The 13,989-nt window shown below is 55.9% G+C and overlaps 5 protein-coding genes across 5 annotated transcripts; 2 read left to right on the top strand and 3 right to left on the bottom strand.

The window, feature by feature from the left end:
* Positions 1–74: 74 nt before the first annotated feature.
* Positions 75–1,587, bottom strand: VTJ04DRAFT_10368 (uncharacterized protein; the record flags this gene model as incomplete). Its single annotated transcript, XM_069358099.1, has 3 exons — positions 75–1,100; positions 1,320–1,376; positions 1,528–1,587. The coding sequence occupies 3 exons, from the start codon at positions 1,585–1,587 to the stop codon at positions 75–77; spliced, it is 1,143 nt and encodes a 380-aa protein (XP_069215102.1).
* Positions 1,588–2,812: 1,225 nt separating this feature from the next.
* Positions 2,813–5,972, bottom strand: VTJ04DRAFT_10369 (uncharacterized protein; the record flags this gene model as incomplete). The annotated part of the gene is made up of 3 exons (XM_069358100.1): positions 2,813–2,920; positions 2,987–5,599; positions 5,655–5,972. 3 exons carry the CDS (start codon positions 5,970–5,972, stop codon positions 2,813–2,815), a joined length of 3,039 nt encoding a protein of 1,012 aa, XP_069215103.1.
* Positions 5,973–8,652: 2,680 nt separating this feature from the next.
* Positions 8,653–10,659, top strand: VTJ04DRAFT_10370 (uncharacterized protein; the record flags this gene model as incomplete). The annotated part of the gene is made up of 7 exons (XM_069358102.1): positions 8,653–8,739; positions 8,802–8,824; positions 8,878–9,067; positions 9,119–9,365; positions 9,420–9,576; positions 9,632–10,055; positions 10,105–10,659. The coding sequence occupies 7 exons, from the start codon at positions 8,653–8,655 to the stop codon at positions 10,657–10,659; spliced, it is 1,683 nt and encodes a 560-aa protein (XP_069215104.1).
* A 921-nt stretch (positions 10,660–11,580) lies between these two features.
* VTJ04DRAFT_10371 (uncharacterized protein) lies at positions 11,581–12,416 on the top strand (the record flags this gene model as incomplete). Its single annotated transcript, XM_069358103.1, has 3 exons — positions 11,581–11,751; positions 11,855–12,165; positions 12,245–12,416. 3 exons carry the CDS (start codon positions 11,581–11,583, stop codon positions 12,414–12,416), a joined length of 654 nt encoding a protein of 217 aa, XP_069215105.1.
* Positions 12,417–12,564: 148 nt separating this feature from the next.
* Positions 12,565–13,500, bottom strand: VTJ04DRAFT_10372 (uncharacterized protein; the record flags this gene model as incomplete). The annotated part of the gene is made up of 3 exons (XM_069358104.1): positions 12,565–13,147; positions 13,199–13,405; positions 13,493–13,500. 3 exons carry the CDS (start codon positions 13,498–13,500, stop codon positions 12,565–12,567), a joined length of 798 nt encoding a protein of 265 aa, XP_069215106.1.
* Between the last annotated feature and the right edge of the window lie 489 nt (positions 13,501–13,989).

Here is a 13,989-nt window from a genome sequence, read left to right on the forward strand (position 1 = left end):
CAAACCAACCACCCGACTCGACATCTCTAAGCTCAACAACCCCTTTGACATCATATCAACCGACCAACCATCCCTCAACGCCCACCTCTCCGTAACTCATCCAACTCCACCCCCCTCCCACCACCCAGTCCCTCCTCCTCATCTCTCCCACCACCACCAGTAATAGGCACCCTCCCATACCCTCCGCCCGCCGCGCTCGGCCTCCTCGGCGACGAACCCGTCGAGGCCGCCGCAGGAGGGGGATACGGCTCCGCACATCTCCCGCTGCCCAACCGCGGCCAATACCGCCGATAGCTCCAGTACGTAACGCACGACCCCAGCAGCGCGCCCACAGAAACGTCATACACATCGTGCCGATAGTCCTGCACCCGGCTAATGCCGATGAGCGTCGCGCCTAGCAGGGGGAAGCCGCAGAGCAGAACGATCGGCAGCGGCGATGCTCTCCCGGAACTTCCTGAGGTCGTGTCATCGTCTGAGTCGTATGAGCCATCATTCCCCAAAATCCCCGCCCTGCTGCCGTTCTGCGAAGAACTCGAATACCCTCCCCTGACGCGCCTCAAGACATGAAACTGCCCTGCAAAAAACAGACTAAGATACCCCAACCCAGCGAACGCAAACGACGTATGCCCCGACGGGAACGACCGCCACCCGTCGTGAAGCACATGGTGACGTGTTTCCGTACAGACCGCAATCGAGACAAGCCCGTTCGATGCACCCTCAGCAACACCCACCGCCCCGCCGTCCGCTGCTGCGTCCTTCGCACCAGCCACGCCCACGGCGCCAACCAGCCTCAGAACCTCCTCCGAAGGCTTACACCGCGCAAGCAAATCCGGTCTGGGCCTGCCAACCGCATTCTTGATCACGTCCGTCAGGAACGTGGTGAGTACCATGGCCGTGAAGAAGCCGAGCAGCGTGGCGCGGTGCTTGTGCCCCGGAGCGCGCGTCGCGAGGTTGTACGCGATGAGGATGAGCAGGGGCAGGACCAGGGCGTAGAAGATGTCGTGCAGGACGGGGACGCGCTCGACCTCGGCGTGGGGGTAGGAGATGCGCAGGTCGTGGAGGGAGAAGAGGTGGTGGAAGGGGGTGATGGCGATGTTGATCTGGGGGAGGGTTGTTAGTTTGAGTCTTGTGTGTAGGTTTATGGCTTTGGCTTCACGTCTGGCGTCTCCCCCAGTGGTTCTTTGTTGTCTGTATGGCAGGACTCATGACAAGACAGACGGCAGACGGGAGGGTAGGCAAAGCCTTAGCCACTGGCCAAGGGAGTATTCGCGAAACCAAGACGAGAATGGCTCGGGAAAAAGTCGGATATCAACACTCACCAGGACGGTAGCAGCAAACACCCCAACTAGGGTGAGATAATCCGCCGCATACGACCCCTAGAGCACAAGTTAGCAGTTGAACATACCCTGAATCCAATCTCATGAGTTCGCAGTGGATTCCTGCATCTCAAGACGCAGCACACCCGCTCCCAGCTCAGTAACCACCAGCCACCAAACTCCGAGAGAAAAGTTGCAAAGAGCGTCTCACCGTCCAACATGAACACCACCCTCCCCCGCTTCCACCATTCCCGCCATACCGACTTGCCATGATGTCGTCGAGCTTCGAGTTGTTGAACGCTAAGAGGTCAAGTCAAGTCACCGTTGTGTTGTAGCCTCGAGCAGCCTCTGTATCATCGTAAATTAATCCCAGAAAGGCAAGTTCGAGAGGCAAAGGAATCGTTGTTGTTGTTGTTGTTGTTGTTGTTGTTGCCGTTGTTGGTCTGGTCTCTCAGATGCGTCCCAACGCATTGATTCATCTCAAGTTCAAGCAATTCAGTTTCGCAGGACTCGTCAGATGAGCGCAGACGCGACGACAGGCCGGCTTCAGATGACAACTGAGCCAAACAAGGACAAGCTGCACCTCAATTTTGGGGGAGGTGGTCGAGGGACAGTAAAAATTAAGGCAAAAAGAACAGTCCTCAACACAATTCCCGACCCCCGTGTCCAGTGCATTGTGTGCTGAGGTGTGGGACGCAAGGCTGAGTTCTGGCCCCATCTGAAGCCGAAGTCTTGGCGGAAACTGACAGCGTTTCATTGGGCTAGGCCTTCTTCAGCCCTGTCTTGTTCGGCCCTGGCCTGGTCAGGGGGAAACCCCTGTTGTACTCTTCAGGCTCACATCACCAAGATCTTGTCGGCAAACATCTTGTTCTCTCACTATCACATCCGAGGAAAATACTAAGTATCTACGGTACCTAGCACTCGCACACACATCTTGATCGATCAAACAACCTCACACTGCACCGGGCATAACACTCCATTCATCAGGTACTGACACCAACACTATTAATGACCATAACGCTCTGCCTGTTTTGCAGGATATACATAAAAACCGACAATTCCCCCCAAACTCCTAACTCTCTCCCTGCATCCCGCTGATCGCCATGCCATCCGGATATAACTCAAATAGCTAGGTAAAACTAAGGAAATGTTTTGCAATGATCCAGTTTCCCTCCCTCGCCCGCTCCGTATCCCTCGGCGCCCCAACACTCACTAGGACGCTTGGTATCACCCTCCATGCTCAATGCTGTTCTTGATGTCGACTTCGTAACACCTAATGCCGAAAACCTTTGAATGCCATTCACTCACTCAGAGTAAAGCGCCATCCATGTTGTCGTGTCGTTATCTGTGTTTCCCTTCCTTGAATCCCATCCCATAGCTTGTCTTGATATCATGTATTCCTTCCAGGATCACTGGAGCCTCGCCATTGATCCTGAGGGATGCCAACAGCTGGCGCCTGGAGCAAGAAACTTGAACTCGAGGATCGAGTCAATGCTTCACGACTCCTCAGCAATCAACCGCTGGACCTCAGCCTCGTTGAGCAGCTTCCGCTTGCCGAGCTCCTCGGGTGGCTTTCCGTCGCGAACCGCGCCAAAATCGAGGATCTGCATCACACAAAGTCAGTTCTAGCTCCTCAGTTGGAATGATTTCCACCATGGGGAAATGCTTACCTCGACATAGGTCAATTGCCCCCTCTGGACAGCCGCAACACACCTCCGATCATCAAATTTGACCTGCCACACGCCGCTGAGATCCGTCAACAGATCCTGGACACAGTCGCCTGTGGCAACGTCCCACATTTTAACCGTCTTCTCGCTGCCCGAGATGACCTTGCGTCCGTCATGCTGGAAGCACGTGATGGCGCCGGTATGCGCCTCCAGGACCTTTCGGCACTTGCCCGTCTCGGGATCCCAGATACGCAGCGTGCTATCGGCAGCAGCGCTGACGAGCTGATCGTCCCTGAGATCCAGCAGGCCGACAAGCATGCTGTGACCCTCCAGCGTGTACAAGCAGGCGCCGGTGGCCAGGTCCCAGATCTTGACCATCGAATCCATCGATCCCGAAATGCAGCGGTTGCGCTTGTGGTCCAGCACGACCGAGTACACCTTCTGAACATGCCCGTTGAGGACGTGCAGCTGCTCGCCCGTGCTGATGCGCCACACGCGCACGGAGCTGTCGTAGCTACCGGAGACCAGCGTGTCGCCGTAGGCCGAGATGGCGCGCACAGAGTGGGTATGGCCGGAGAGGATGCGGATAAAGTACGGGCACTGGTCGTCACTAGCGGGAGGACCCGTTTGAATGTACCGGCGTGACCCGGCCTCGGGGAGGCGCCAGACACGGAGCTGGCTGTCGCGAGATCCCGTAATGATCAAAGGTTTGGGAGGCATCATGACCGGCTTGCCGTCTTGCACCTTGCCCGTGTCCACAGGCATCACAATCTGCAAGCAGCGAACTGTGCTGGTATGCCCATAGAAGGTGTGCGTGCAAAGACCCTTGGCGATATCCCAGACGCGAACCGTCCGGTCAGTGCTACCAGAGACCAGAGTGTTGCCCTCGTACTGGAGCGCCCAGACACCACCCTCGTGACCTTCAAGCTTGGTGCGCAACTTGCCCGTCTTGGTGTCATAGACATGGATCAAAGTGTCGTCGCTGCCGGTGACAATCTTGTCGTCGTCAAACTGGAGGCAGGTAATGACGTGACGGGGGTGGGCTGCGAAAGCCACGTGGCCGGGCTTAACCTTTCCGCTCATCCAACTCTTCCGGAACATGTAGTGCCTCCGGTACAAAGACTTGAAGAGGTGGAGCTGGCGCAAGCTCGGGAGGCCGATTTGAGGATCCGGCACGGCAAGAGCCGCGGCGTTGGCGGCCGAGATAGGGCCCTCAGACTTGCTCATCTTGGGTGCCGGGGCTGAACGGTCCTTCACGTCCTGTCCGCTGGCGCGACGCTTGGCCCGCTCAGCGTTGATCTGCGTCAAGGCGCGCTTCCGCTTAGCGCCGCGTGTCCTGGGCAGGTATTCCGTCTGTTCGGTCTTGACGACGGACCGGAGGAGCTCCGACTCGCTCGACGTCAGACGGCTCTGGTTGCTAAGGTCCACCTCGCATCCGTGGAAGCCGACGGGGTCTTGCCAGCCCCAGCCCTCGTTGATGGCGCGCTGCAGTTCGCCCGGGGGCAGCTTGAAGCCGTCCCGGTCAAACAGCTCCTTCCAACCGGTCTCGTTGGTGTCAATAATAGTCCGCCAGTGTTTCGAGACTTGGGCGGCGCGGCAGAGGTCGCGATGGTCGAGATACGAGAGGACGTGCAGGCTGAGCTCGAGAGGCAACTGCTTCAAAAAGTCGCACTTGAGAGCCGGGTTCACGACATCGGCCACGACGTGCAGGGTCTTGCGCGGACACCTGCGCAGGAACTGATACATCATCCAGGTCTTGAGCTCGTTCGGCATCGCATCGAAGCTGTCGAGCATCGTCACTGGGTCCATCAGGTGCCGACCACCATGCCTCGGGCGGCTAAGCGCCATGCCATGCGACGTCGACGAAAGCTCCATGGCTCCGGGAACCTCGGTATCGTCAGTCATCTGGCTCTCGTCCAGCCACCCATGCCGATCCGAGCGCGTGAGCTGTGTCGAGAATGAAACGCCGCCAACATCCTCAGGGTCAACATCCTCTTGGCCACCTTGTGGTTGCGTAGCCGCCAGGGTCGGTGAGAGCCTGGGACTAGGAAGGCTCACATCCTGGTTGGCTACGGCGTTGAGGCCGCGTCGTGGGTGAGAATCAAGCGCTGAGGAAAAGGAGTCGTCGACGTCTTCGAAGGGCTGCAGTTCGACCTCAGTGACTGGCGGGGTAGCGGCAACATTGCTGAAAGTTTGCGACTCCAGGTCGGCTGGGCTGTCGACGTCATAGGCCGAGGTGGATTGGCTTAGTCCCGAGTCGATGGGGTCGACCAGAGAGGGCCTCAGCCGTGACGCCCGCTCCAAGCTGGACGCGTTTGGCGTCGCAAGGTAACCGGATGACCGGCGGCCGGGCCTGGCGGCGCGAGTCCGCGCGATGTCTTGACGAAGCTTCTCGGGGCCCGCATGAGGTACGAGAGCAGATTTCGCCGCGGATAGTCGGGTGGTTCGGTTGGGAACAGGGGTGTGACTGGGAGAAGTCGTGCCTGTAATCCTCGACGACCTCCTGGAAAACAACTCAGGAGGCTCGATACGGCGGGACGGGGTAGAGGTCGGGCTGTCGACACCGGGTTCGCGCTTGATTTCCCTTGCGGATTCGACGCTCCGAGATCGTAACGGCTTGGGGTTTCTGTTAGTGGCTGGCAAAAGCGGACAAACATGCAAAGTCGCTCACCTGTGACTCGGCGAGGTCATAGTCGTCTTCCCAATCTTCCATAGGGTGATTGTCAAGTTCGAATGTCAACTTCCGCAGCTCTGGCGGAGTAGGCTTCGCAGCGAGAGGATATTCTTTTGAGTCCAGGGTGCGGACATCTCGAGGCTCGCGAAGGAACAGTGGCGGGTAGGAGCGTTTTGTGGTGGTAGTGGTCGTTACGGTCTTGGTCTCGATGCACTCGTCGGCAAACTGCATAACCCTATGATGCGTCACCGTGGACTCGTCTTCCTCCCAGGTCATCGAGACCTTGTGGCTCGACCGCGGACGACGAGTGTCCATAATGCCGCGGCGAGGGTTCTGGGACCGACAGTACTCCAGAAACGTTGCGTAGACTCGCGGTATGAACTGAGGTTGTAGGTGGTGTTTTGTGATGACAGGCTGCAAGGACTCGTGCAACGAAGTGTTTTGTCGTCGAAAAATGTCTTGTTGATTTCGATGGATGGGTTGTGTCGTGGCACGCCAAACTCGGCGCGTGCGTGAAGGGTTGGTCGGGGTGATGGTTGCTCTCGCACGCGTGTTTCTGGCCACACGGATCCCCCACCAATTACCAGTCGTGGTCAAGTCAAGAATCAAGATATCATCTTCCGCTGTGCACGCCCAGACGTTGGTAGTAGGATGGAAAACCGCGTGGACGGTTCTTTTTGCGGTGCGGGTTGAATGATGACGCTGGGGTGAAGTTGGGGGAGACGGGGATGCTGGCGGTCCGAGACCCAGACGGGATGTCAGGGTTTTCCCTGATCCGCTGGCGGTTTCGAACTTTGGTCGAAGGCCGGCGAAACAAATACAGGTCGGGTCGACGAGGTGAGGGAACCCAAGGGAGTCGAGATGCCGGGACGCGACCACGAAAGCTGAAAGAGTGGAAGAAATGAAAGAGGGGACGGTGACGCCGCGGCGTTGTTGATCCTTTCTCGCCCGGCGTTTGCTGAGGTAAGGTGACTTGACGGCGGTGATCCAGGAGTCAGCCGAAGAGGCGAGTCTGGCTGGAGACTGGATGGGGTCCGACCCGCTCCAGGCCACAAGTCCCCACCCGCCGAAGTTCCCTTCCATCTTGTCCCAGCTTGGCACAAAAGCCTTAACTGCATTTCCAACCCTAACCCTCACATTAACCTTTCTTCTTTCGCGATCCCCTGACCCCCAAAAATGCCAAAAATGGACAACACCGGATTCGTGGCACCTCCAAAAAAGAGCATCACCCACAAAGTTCCCTGGGTTGGGAATTTCATGCATGGATGCCAGGACGTCTTGCAACTCCCACGATTCCTTACTCCGCAAACCGTTCCCCGGCATCCATCTTCGAGAACTGACTTGCAACCTGCCTCTTGCTTCCCCGCGTTCATCCTCGGAATTCTTCCAGGTCGTGGGCATCGGCGGTCGCCGTCCCAAAACAGAAGCAGACCCACCTCTCTCCTGGAATTCCCCTTTCTGGGCAAGTTCCGGCCTCCCAAAACAGAGGAGTGGACGGATGGAAACACGGCAAAGTGGGGCCAGTCCCTCCAGCGCGTTCTGACCGAATCCCATTTGGCCTGCGCTGCATCGCAATTTTGCTTGTTGGTGCAATGATGCGCGCATTCGCTGAGAGTGTCTGAGGCCACCGCGACATCTGCACCCCGACCGCGTGCCCCTCACTGTTGAAAATTTCTGTCCCGCTGCGTCGGATTCGCCGACCACGGCGCCACTCGCGCCGCCTTCGCTCTCTGTGCTTCACGACGTCATACACGGTTTGTTTGGCGTACAGGAACGGAGTCTGCCGGTCGTCAGCGTCATGTTCGTCGATTTTTGTTGTGTTCCTGGCCTGCCGTTGCGGGGCCCAGGCCATACCTCAACGCGGGGCAGCAAGGGGCCTTCTGTCACCCACCTCATTGTAACGTGACAGCGCGGTTTATGCCGTTTCTGACAACAACAACACCACCCATCTCTCACGCGTCATCCGATTTGACTGGCGGGCTCGGCTTTCATTTGAATATATGTATGGACGTAGTGTCAGGGTTTCACAGCGTTCCCGATGTCTTCGTGGGTTGTCAGACATTTCTTGGTGTTGACCACAAGCCAGCTCAGAGTTGGGGCAGGACGACTTAGGTTGGCAAGTCAGGTTGCCTGTTGAAGAGAAAAAAAAGACGACGTAGAAAATTCACATTCATCCTCCTACTCCTCTGGTTAAGATGAGATTCTCGATATGCGTGTGACCTTGTGGCAGTCCCGAGGTATTGCAACACATCATTTCGGGTCGTGTGCCCGAATACTCTTTCGGGATGGGTGTTAATAAGAGCAGAACACCATCGTGGGGGCAAGCAAGGTCAGATACCTGACATTCGACATCGCACCCCAGGAAGATGGCCCCGCTGGTGTCAACCTGCTGGCAGGGTTTAACAATAAGATGTACGGCTTCACTTTCGAGGCTGGATGCCCGACCTGAGGACACGCATGACCTGTGAAATGCCAACTGCGATGTGTGCATGGCCTAAGCCCATGGTCTATGGATGCCCCTGCATGTCCATGTCTGTGACGACGGCCCGGGCACCTCAAGCAGGTCGAAGGCCTCAAATCCAACTGAGAACCGTGAATGAGGAAGAACGGCTCAGGGTTGATGGGTTGGAGTGTCCCGCTCCATTCATCCTTCAACCCCATTACACGGTAATCTCCCAAGGAAGGTGTGGCCCAGTGTACCGAGTACTTACCTGTCCTTGAAAATGACTGGTCTCTGCGAGCGCCAGGCAGCAGCTTGGAAACCTCTCCCTTCCATTGTGACGGATTTACCATGTCTCATTTGACTCTTGTGGTATCTTCGACAGTTCAGCGTCAATTCTCTCAGGGCCGATGCTGGTTCTGACATTGGTGTTGTTTCCATTAATATCGTGCACGTCAACTACTTCCAGACACCGATCAGTCTGAGCCGGCATTTGGCCCAAGGTGCCAGACAAACACACGGAAATTATTTCGTCCTTCTTGGAACAACTTCGAGATGCCCAACGCAAACACCCCCCAAGAGCACATGTCTCAGCGACCAAGGCGAGATGTTGAGCTTTGCAAAGTCGTGTTCACGGCCGCAGTGAGTGCTCATCTCGTTTTTGATTTTGGCTGTAATGATATCTAATCATTACCCCTCTACAGCTCAGCCAGATCCTCTACGCGAGGTAACATAGCTTCTCACTACTGGTTCACCGATGACTCGTCTCACGCTCTCTAGGCGCGCATTATCACCTGGGTGCTTCCAGCTGGTCCCAATAAACTCGCTGCTCTCCGGTACCATCGACGACATCCTTTCACATGGGCCAGGTGTCCAATCTCACGACCTTGGCGCCTTACGAGATTCTGGGAAGACAGTATTTCTTCGTCAAGCACAGGACTATGAGCTCAGCCGCTTCCTGGGAATCATGGTAGGCTGTGAGAGCCCCAAGACGCCATGTCTGTTTAGCTGACTTGCAAAGAACAACGATATCTTTCCACTCCTTGACAGCGAATGTCTGGTCAAGTTCCGCATCAATTTCTTGCGCACAAAAGCCTGGACACGACATAGCCTGGTTGAGTCTTATGCAATCAGGGTCAGGTACGGGGACGATGGCGCTTATGAGCTGGACGTGTGGCGCTCTGGCACTGGAAAATACTATGTTTCCACTACAAACGAGCCGCTGTGGAACCTGGGCGACTTTCTCAGCCGTCTCCCTATACTGACAGGTAATTATGGCCTCCCGACTCTCAATGAATCAGCAGCAAATACTGACAACACAGTATCCCTTCATTGGACACTCGGCTTTGATACCGCTGAGCGGCCTGACGACTTGTGTCCTCTGGGGGTCTGGAAGTTCAACCTAACAGATTGTGAAGATGCCAATCTGTCTCTGAAACAAAAGGCCGATTATGACCACACAAGGATCGCGCATCTCAGGTATTCATGATATTCCAATCCTTGTCGAAGTGGAGTTTAGTTATTAACCTTCCAGAATCCTTCCTCTGTCTCCCACGAAGCATGACCCTGTGACTTCCGGCGCCACACCAGAATCGGATCCTCCGGCTGCGGTCAACCAAAAGTCACAGACACAGCTGGCTGCCTCGCACAGCACGAACCGCTCCCTGAAGCGTGCCAACAGTGATACCCATCAAGATGCGAAACACCAATCTAGGTCGATGCGCAAGGCCCGTCCAAACAGTGACGCTTCTGAACACGACAACACACCAGGCGATTCCGGAACAGGGGACCTGAACGATCACGTTGGAGTGAAACGGGCCAAGCCCTCACCTCCACAAACTCTCACCTCGCAACCGCCTCCCAAGAAGTCGCCGGCAAAGACAGCAGAAGATGAAGGGCCACAAAACCCTCTTCCCAAGAAGAAAGCCGCAACGAAGAGGAAGCCCAAAAAGCCTCTTGTATGTCACCTGTATTGCGTTGACAAGAGTTGGAATTGACACATGACAGCAGCTGTTTGAGACTGCCGCGTCAAGCCTACCACCAACCCAGGTACTTGGCGAAAGCCAGTCAATGAGAAAGACCACCCAACAGGTCTTGACGTATGACAATCAGGACGACCGCATTCTGACTCAAGCACCGCGATCGATCATCTCCGAGACGCTCTCTCAGTCCATCTTGGACGGCATTGATCTTTCCTCCGATGGCAACGACGTGACGGACGACGCGCCCTCCGTTGATCTTCCCACTATTCCGTCTGACCTTGGAGAAGAGGACCAACCGTCGCAGTGGCCCCCTAATGGAGATTCCAGGACCCTCCTCCGCATCGCCCCGACTTCCAGCGTGAGAGGAACACCCGGCCTGAGTCAGTGGGAGCCTCGAGCCTCACCTGCTCAAAATTTGCTTCGTATCAACGAGGACGAGGGCGAGGAAAATGAGCAAGAAGCAGGCTCGGTGTCATTGGGAGAGAAGGATATATCGTATGAGTTTGAACCAGGTCTTGTAGAGCAGAAAGAAGGAGGTTTGTTTGCGGGCCTTGATGGTGATACTGAGAATGAGGAGTGAATAATATGGAGGAGGGTGTGGGTGGAGGAGTAGGATCTGGCGAAGTATGACTTTGCAATGTTGCTCTGGTGGCTACGACGACGAAACCTGTAAGTATTTTAATTCATATGGTATGTCGCGGACGAGAGAGGAACGGGCTTCATGTGAGCGAGTGGGCAAATACAGAATTAGTGAATTATATCGAGACATTTCTTGTGAGGCTGTCGATGCATGTAAGTTGACTAAGCGCGAATAGATTCTGGCCTCGCTGAAGAGATGTCGTTGACAGCTACCGCTGGAAAGTTGCGCCGGCTTACTCTATGATGATGTCATAGGTGCGCAGTCAGGAGATGGCCGGGGGTTGGTTGCGCTTGGCTCGGTAGATGAGATTGGAGGGCGTGGACTTGGCCGACCATTTTCTCGTGTCCAGACCCAAACTACTTCAGCTTGCAATCAACCAACAGGCGCGCGATCACTGAGCACCTCTGCGTGTTCAAATGGGACCCTGGACTTAGACACTTTTCAATCGCTGTGCTGGAGAGGACAATACAGAACACTCATGCGCCCCCAGTTGCCCTAAGAGCCGGCGTTAACAGCCGAAAAGCTACCTAGTGAAATGAGCTGTTGTGTATTTTTCGATGCCTTGAAAGTTGGGGCCTAAAGGTACCCCCTGAACACGAGGTTTATGCTTCATTCAGGGGACCTCGTCGCCAAGCTCGCGACAAACCGTTCGCCCGTCTGCGCCTCGACCTAAGCTTGAACGGGTCGCGACACCGGACGTTGCTCCGGCGGTTATAACCGTGGGGTTTGTCCCACATCAAAGTCACGTCGTTGTTTGTTCTCCTGGATGGTGCATGTACATATTGTCCATCAGGTCCAGACGGAATGTAGACGTTTTGCAAACGACGACGACAACATCAATCACATACCAATAGCGCAAAGATGGACGAGCCAGAGTATACCTCGCCCCCGCGGCACTGGAAGGCCAAACTCGGCCTGCGCGCCGCCTCGATTTTGTTCATGGCGATTGCCGGCGCCATTGGTGGATCGCTCGCTGTCAAGCCTAGGGTCAGACACATGGACGGTCTCGTGCCCGCTGCACTCTGCCCGGGGGTAAGTGCAGCATAGTTGTGGCATCACTATGAGATAATGGCCGTCCCCCAAGCAAAGACGCATCGGCTAACTTATTGCGCTCTCGGTTTCTCCCTGTCACCAGATAGGAGGGACCTTGATCTGGGACGTGATCGAGATCATCTACATCCTCAAGCTCGGCGGCCGGCGCGGCATCAATCCCGGAGGCGTCATCGTCGGGGAGATTTTTGCGTGCATCGGTTGGGGCTTGGAGATTGCCCTCTTCACTTTGTTTATATTCAAGAGCACACCGGCCGGTCTGATCTCGGACCACAGCGGCTGGGGGCCTGCCCGGTTGGACTTCGACCCGGCGCGGGTGACGGCTGAGGACTGGGCGCTCGAGAACCAAATCCGGCACGGGACGCGCGCGATGGCTGCGTTCATGGGGTTGACCTTGTGGGTGTCCTCTCAATTCTGTTGTGATGCTGAGACGGTTTGGGCGAGCAATGTTGCTGACAACGAAGCTCAACTGCAGCCTTACACACTTCGCGCTGTTTGTGTTCGCATGCCATGAGACGCGGATCCATCGACGCCTGATCAGGGAACGTATTAATAACTCCATTCGGATGCGGAGGGCTGCGGATGGACAGGACGAGCCTCCGCCGCCGTATACGGTGCTTCCGGACAAGGCTGAGACCAAGAAATAAAGGGGCTTAAGGGGGGCGAGAGAGGAGAGATACTGGTTGCAATACTCCGATGTGTATGTTCAGAGGAAATATATATCCAGGACGGTTAGATTCCGTTATTTCAGTCCAAGGGATACTTAACTCATATCCCAGACAATAATTATCTTTCTCAGATGACAGGTGGGCGCTTTGGGTCTGCCAGCGACTTCTGGGGATCCATCATTCCCCCGATATCTGTGAACTTCCTTGGGCAGGGCAGGTTGGCAGCGGCTTTCGCGGCCGCGTCAGCAACGGTATTCTCCTCCCGTGGGATCTTCCAGAGCTTGACCGCCGTGCCGAGTTGATGCAGCCGTTCGACCTCACCGAAGATGGCCTTCCAAAGATCCCGGTTCTTGACGGGCCGGTTTCCGGACGTCCGCCAGTCGTTGGAGCTCCAGGCCTTGACCCATTCGGCCAATCCGGCCACGACGTACTCGGAGTCGGTGGTGATCACCAGGGAGCGCACAACCTCGAGCATCCACTTCTGGTACCGCAGTGCTGCGAGGACAGCCCGTAGCTCGGCACGGTTGCTGGTTTGAGGGCTGTCGTTGCCGAACGGTCCTTTTGCCTCGAGGCGGCCAGAGATGATGTGCGGTCTGTTCGGATCGCCGTAGCAGAACGCCCAGCCTGCCCTCGGATTTGCCTGACCGTTACCGACGCAGGCGCCATCGGTGCGAATAATAATTGCACCCCATTCGGAATCGAGAACTTCCCTACGTCCGTCAGCTTGAGCATCCCCCCTTGAGGCACGTTGTTGCGCTTACCTGTATTCCTCACGGTCGGGACGTAGAAACGACACCCCTACCGTCGGGCGGCTGCCGGTCGGATATACTCTGGTAGGAATCACACGGCCAGTGCCTGCCCGTAGCTTCCAATCCAGCAGGAGAGTGTTGGGGGACGAGCCTGGATCATCGCAGCAATGGGTGATGTCGTTAGGGATACCATCCTCCTCACCATCATCACGGTCTTTGCTGGACAAATCGCGCCATTATTATTAATATACCTACCTCTAGAATTCGGGAAACAGATGTCGCAAAAAACCCGGCGATGAGACCCACAGAGTCATCGTAGTTTTGCCTCGCGGGCCGGGAAAATTCCTCCCAGAGCAAAGGCCATCTTGTTTCTGACTCGCGTTTATATTGGTGAAAAGGCGGAGTTCGGTGCACGGCCAGTGCACTGATTCCTGTCGCGTCAGGCGTGTAATGTTCGGCGAGAGACGTAGTTGGCAAGGTCAAGGCGTGGCCACATTCACGAAAACAGTTTACTCCGTAGTCGGGACTTAGTGGATCAGCGCACCCACGCGAAAGAAACGCGGCATCGTAGTCTGCCAGCGCGAACTATGCATATTAATGTCCAATGTCGAGAAGGCCATCATGAACATGAACAAGACTCCACCTATCGCGACATCACACATCTATATATGTGTAGTCCCGGCCTTCAGCTCTGCGTTCTCTTTCACAGTGAAGAGCCGGATCAGGAGCTCTTATGAGACCCGACCAAGGTACTAAAGACGGAGGAATTGAATGGAGCGAACAAAGTGAATTGCTTACTAGGT

The sequence above is a fragment of the Mycothermus thermophilus genome (genome assembly GCF_041956435.1).
Source record: "Mycothermus thermophilus strain CBS 625.91 unplaced genomic scaffold VTJ04scaffold_7, whole genome shotgun sequence".
NCBI classification, from domain to species: Eukaryota; Fungi; Ascomycota; class Sordariomycetes; order Sordariales; family Chaetomiaceae; genus Mycothermus; species Mycothermus thermophilus.